At 39.8% G+C, this 6,603-nt stretch overlaps 1 protein-coding gene across 1 annotated transcript; it reads left to right on the top strand.

Annotated features, from left to right (window-relative positions):
* Positions 1-4,766: 4,766 nt before the first annotated feature.
* LOC136812850 (zinc finger MYM-type protein 1-like) lies at positions 4,767-5,990 on the top strand. The gene has a single exon (XM_067069377.1). The coding sequence runs from the start codon at positions 4,767-4,769 to the stop codon at positions 5,988-5,990; it is 1,224 nt and encodes a 407-aa protein (XP_066925478.1).
* Positions 5,991-6,603: the final 613 nt, after the last annotated feature.

The following is a 6,603-nucleotide window of genomic DNA, read 5'->3' on the forward strand; positions in this document are numbered from 1 at the left end:
TCGACTTTGTTGAAAATCTCACTGCTGACCAACAAACCATTAGCTGACTCCCAACGCACAACTTCATCCCCTGGCGTGCTGTGTGGAAACCAATCACTAAGTACAACCATGTCGAGTCGTATGACGCATCACCACCCAACCAGCTCAGGTTAGGTGAATGATTGGCAAAAGGACAGAACACCTCACAAGCTCCAAGAAGTTCTTATCAGATGGTCCATACATCATAGGCATACACACGGATACGAAAAAGGTAACACGACAGACTCAACTGCAAAGTTGTGTACCAGCGTTAATCTGCAGAATAACGACCCAAAGATTCCAAAGGAAAAGGGAATCAAGACACTCATTACAGATACAATCAAGTGGAAACCAAGCAGAGTGGTGGTCTCCGGGCAATCGCAAACCTATTTGGAGATGAATATCCAGAAGTGAAGCAAATATCAATGAAGATGTATCGTTGACGATGCATCCAGGCGAGAAAGACTCGACGCAGCTTTCAACAGAGCTGATCAGTTAGAAGTTGTCATCAATCGTGGAGGATTCAACCTCAAAGGTGTACATTCTCTGGCATTGATCCCACAAGACCTCACAACATGGGTTAGCATTTCAGTTGTGGTATGAAGTGGTATCCCAAAGCCGATCGACTCTCACTCTGCATCTCAGATTTGAATTTCGCAAAGAAGCAAAGAGGCAAGAAACCAACCAATGCATCAAACATCATTCCAACAAATGTCACGGAAGGCACGGCGCTTCCAAAAGTTGCAGAAATCTTTGACATACAGGGATGATGACACAATAGTTGCTGCATGAAGCTCGACTACACGATCTTTCAACACAACACTAGATTAGGACGACACTTCCAACTGAACTTCGACCCATCTGGATCAAACACTTCGAAACCATGACTCAACTTGGAGAATTCAATTCCGTCGTGCAGTCATCCCAGAAGACGCCATCAGTACTGACATCCAAACGCTCGACTTTGGAGATGCCAGCCAATCATTGGTATGTGTTTGCATTTATGCTAGATACACTCGACGAAATGGTCAATTCTCATCTCAACTTGTCTTCGCTCGATCTCTACTGTACCAAATGGATTGTCACTCCCTCGAGCTGAACTCATGGCATCCCTCATCAACACACATCCCGGCGAAGTTGTCAAACGCTCATTTGGTCAATATCACAAATCCAACATCAAATTCACTGACAGTCAGATTGCGCTTCACTGGATACAACGATGAAAAACCCCTAGCTCTGGGCCGTAATCGTGTCATAGACATCACAGATCTCCAAAGAAAGCAATGGTTTCATCAACACTGTGACAGATGGCAGACATTGGCACTCGACGTGGAGCAACACTTGAAGATGTGCAACCAGATTCACCATGGTTCAATGGCATCAATGGATGCACTTACCAATTTCAGACTTTCCAATAAATCAGCACAGATCTACGTTTTCAGCATCTGACACAAACGAAGTGGAGAAAGAACGTATGGTACCCATCAAATATGTGTCAACCCATCACACTATGAATCTTGTGCAACAAAATACAAATTCAGCCAAATACCTCATCGATCCAAACCGTCATCGATTCTCAACTATTATCAGAATCTTTGCCTATGTTCGAAGATACTCAAAGACACTCTTCAATCGCTCCAAAGACAAATCATCATCAAAGGCTTCAAATCACAATCAAATATCAAAGTGGATGTATCTTTGTCCCATGCTCACAAACACAGAAATTGAGAAGAACGAACAATACTTCTTAAGAAATCATCATCAGAGCTACTGAAGTTCCTTCCTAAATCAAAATAAGAACGTATCACCAAGGAGTCCATGGCATATTGACAACACGGGTCGTATTCTGCCAGATCAGGAAGTATTAATTGGTGGCAGATTCACTGGCGTTATGAAAGACCGGATACATTCTGCGTACCTGTGATGGACAGATATTCACCGGTTGCATACAGCATCGCCCTTGAAACTCACTGGCATCATCCAACTGTGCAACATTCAGGGATAGAAACAACACTTCGCTACACGCTTAAAAAGTGCCAAATCATTGAAGGACGTGCACTTATGAAACAGATCAAGAAAGCTTGTCAACGCTGTCGTTTTCTCGAAAAGGACGATTGGATGTCAATGACCCATTCAAGATCAAACATGACTTGCTCCTGCATTTTATCACACTCAATTGGATCTATCCGGACCATACCAATGTTGCACCGCAAACAAAAACACTGTGAAATCTGGCTGACGTTTCTGTTGTTGTTCCACAACAGCTACAAAGATTTACACCATGGATGACTACACCACCACATCATTCATCCAAGCCATCACAAGATTCTCTGCGAACCATGGATTTCCAAATCAACTCCTCTGTGACGAAGGCAGCCAATTGGTGAAAGGCTGTAAGGAAATGAACATCAACATCTCATTGGTGATTTTGAAATCCTCGATTTGATCACGCCAAACCGACTTCTCCTTGGCAGAAACAACGATAGAAGCATCGACGGCTTGATCACATGTGATTCTCCCACCAAGATCATCAAAGAAAACGAAAAGTGCTTCAACGCCTGGTTCGAAACATGGCTTCTCGTACATGTTCCCAAACTCATGAAGCAACAGAAGTGGTTCCACGATGATTCGTTATCCGAAGGTGACATCGTCATATTCACAAAAGTCGATTCAGTGATTCAAAATCGATACACATACGGGATCATCAGCGCACTTGAGTACGGAAATGATTCATTGCCACGAAGGGCAAAAGTTCGATATCGTAATGCCAACGAGGCAGTTTGTCGTGAAAACGTATCGATCAGTTCGTGGTCTTGTGAAAATATGTGGTATTGATGAAAATACTTGATTGCCGAGCTTGGTGCTCTCGCAAAGGACATTGACTTAAAGTCAAATGCAAATGATTAATAAATTTCAACTCAATTTTCTTTGTGGGGAGTGTAAAGTTATTGATTATAAAACCAAATTATAAAAAATTATAAAAAGAAAATTTCATAAAAATTTATTAGAATATTTCATAGCTTAGCCACCATATTTTGTTTCATTTTGTTACATTTTTCATAGCTTAGCTACCATTTATTTTAGTATATTTTTGCCAACTGAGGTCATGCTCTCAAACCATGTTGTTTTTTGTTGCCTTGACAACTTGGTGCATCAATGTTATTTAAGGCCTAAAGGCATTCAGCTTCTCACTTGACTCATGACAGCCATGGAGTAAGGACCTCAGCTCCAGACTTGAGTCACTTACAAGTCAATTCAAATAAATATAAACTCAATTCATTCAACAACTGAAGACAAGTCAATAGTCTTAGTTTTGTTTTGTCTCTCACACTTACCTGTATGGCCACACCTTCACAGTTTTCATTCATGGCCTAACTGGTAAGTCAGCCATCTTGTTTTTGCTTTTTTCTTTTCACATTTAGGTTAAGGTTAAGTTAGACATAGACATTATATATTTATATATTCATAGCTCATATTCAGATTTTCATATTGTATTCATGGTCTACTTGACCTCAGGCATTCTGACTTCTGGACTTAGCCATTTTTCACTCATTTTTCACACATTTGGACTTTGTCGTTTTTGCTCATTTTCGACTTAGCCTCTCACAAATATTTAATTTTTCCTTTTCAATTATCAATCACTCATGTACGAACTAGATATTTATTAGCATTCATTCATTGTATTTATTTAGTTTGACGGTATTGAAATATCAATTCACAATTTCAATCGTTTGAACGTGACCATATGCGGTAAACCCCACACCTTTTATTCTCTGACGAAACTTCCCGAGGTGAAAGTCAACGTAAAAATCAGGGAAGCGCATTTGTCAAAGAAGGATTCACAAATTGGTGTAAGCAGTACACATCAGTACTAGATCACGAGGCATCAACTACCCACATCAACTCAAAGCTTGCGCAGGTTATGTTTCAACAAAAGAAATCGATGAGAGATATTTTGGATGCCCAGGATTGAGAAAGCTGGAGGTTGAATCGAACCGAAAAATATTGAAGCGAGTGATAGACACTATAGCTCTCTTAGGGAAACAGGAGCTTGCTTTTCGAGGACATCGAAAGTCGCTGGCATCTGATGAATCGGTAAACAAGGGAAACTTCCTAGAAATATTAAAGTACCTTGCCAGCTACGATGATGTGATAGCTGCCCATTTAGCAAACGTGGAAAAGTCCCATTTTGAATTAGAGGAGAAAAAAAAGGGAACCAAGAAAGTCGATAAGGCACGTAGGTTTGGTAGAGGTAATAAGTTGACTTTCTTAAGCAATGACACACAAAATAAGCTCATCGAAATAATTTGCAAAGAAATTGCAAAAGAAGTGGCAAATCTCATTAAAGATAGTGTAGCTTGGGCTTGGGCACAACCCCAGACGTTGCTAAGCACGAACAGTTCAGTTTGTGTGTTCGTGTTGTTGAGAAAACTGGATACGTAAGTGAACATTTATTATTTTGTACTCGAGTTGTTGGTACTACTGCTGAAATGTTGATTAATCAGGTGTCGAAAGAAATGAAAACTTTACAGATATCCTTCGAAAATGCCGTAGCGCAAACGTACGAGGGTGCTTCTAATATGTCGGGAAAGTACAATGGCCTGTAAGCAAAATTTAAGGAGCTTGCTGGATCACACATCATTTTCATTCATTGCTATGCCCACAACTTAAATCTCGTCTTGAGCGACGCTGCTACCGCTTCTGTAGGCGTTGAACAGTTGTTTGACAATTTACAGGCATTATATGCCATGGTTTCCAAATCGCAACCAATTCATCAGTTATTTGAAGATTGTCAGAAAGCACTAAAGGAAAAGTCAGTTCTCTCTTTAAAACGAATCGATACCGTACGTTGGAGTGCCAGGGAATTTGCTTTAGATATTTTTGTGAAACGTTACGATGCGATTATAGAAGTGCTTCAAAAAATCGTGAGTAATGTTGGGAGGTCTTACAAAGCAGAAAAACGAACTACAGCAGATGGGATGCTTAAGCTATTTTCAACGAAGCAGTTTCTAGCAACAGCTTATCTGTTTAAGGAGATCTTCTCTATTACCGGTCCGCTAAGTCGAAAATTGCAAGGAACTAACATAGACTTTGGAAGTGCACTAACAATCCTTACCGAAGCAGAGAATCAATTAACAACCCTGAGGAGAAATCACCAAGTCATTATCGACAACGTAGAATCTGAATTCGAAGGAGTGGAATGGGAACAAAAGAGAACCCCTAGAAAGCGAAAACCCGCACCGGAAATCGTACAAGGAGGAGACAGTGAACCTGAAGAAACAGTTGAATCAACTCCAACTGCCCAGGATAAATGGCGAATCGATGTATTCAATGTTGCACTCGACCAAGTTACGTCAAGCTTAAAAGATCGATTTTCCGATAGCAAGCACGTACTGGAAGCATTTACGATCTTCTCACCAAGGTCGTTCCCTAATTTCTTCCAAATCTATCCAGCGACGATTCATGTCGAAGCAAAAGTCAGGAAATTTTGTCAAACCTATGAGATTGATTCATACCGGTGTGCTTCGGAATTGTTTAGCTTTGCGAAAGCGTTCGAAAAGTTCAATCTTGATGTCATCGAAACGAAAGCATACGTAACAGATGATTTGGCTGATGACACCGATACCGATGTTGAACCAGAAGATGATGTCGATGTCACTAAGAATACGTTTATTGATTGCCTTTCAATTCTAACGAACAGTACTTACAAGCTGATCGACGCCTATCCAACGCTCGTTCGTGTTTACTCTATCGCGGTCGCTATTCCAATTACATCGTGCTCTGCCGAACGGTCATTTTCCACATTGAAACGTATCAAGACCAGATTAAGATCTTCTATGCTGCAGGAAAGGTTGGAGGGACTTATGTTGATGTCAACGGAGAGAAAAATTTTGATAGAACTTGATCGAGATAATATAATTGACTTACTCGGAAAGAGTTCACCAGAGCTTTCAAAAGCACTCATTTGGTAGATTGATTAAGACCTTGTTACTTTCTTACTTTTCATTCTTTCTCACTTCTTTAGAATTTATAGCTTATTCTTTTGTCTTCTCATTTTCTATTCGTTATCGTTAGTCCTAAGATTTTACATCATACGCGTTTTAACTTTTTAAGTTCACAACAACAGAAAATTAAGCTAAAATACTCGTAACACAGGAAGATAAAGGTTGAAGAAAACAAACAGTTTTTCTAACTATATACGTCGTATAGGATTTTACCTTGGAAAATAATTTGTGTTTAAGAGGTTTTTATTCTAAAATAAAATAAGAGGAAATAAGCTTCATTCACATTATTTGTATCTGTATTCTCAACTTAATTCAACATCCTTAGAAGTTTTTGCCTAAATAATGAATTCTTAAATTCGAGGGGGCGCTTACTAGCAAAAATGGGGGCGCCAAAAAGGACAAAATGCGATTTGTCCCCCCAACAATGAAGCACCCACCACGCTACTGATAAAAAATCTACTTCTACCAATCTAAAACACACAATAAATTACAATATCATGTAGATTGACATACTATCACATGATAAGAACAGAGATTGCTCTTTTCGAGTCTAATTATGACTTGACCTCCTTTTCACAAA

The sequence above is a fragment of the Clytia hemisphaerica genome, unplaced genomic scaffold, assembly GCF_902728285.1.
Source record: "Clytia hemisphaerica strain Z4C2 unplaced genomic scaffold, Clytia hemisphaerica genome assembly, whole genome shotgun sequence".
Taxonomy (NCBI): Eukaryota; Metazoa; Cnidaria; class Hydrozoa; order Leptothecata; family Clytiidae; genus Clytia; species Clytia hemisphaerica.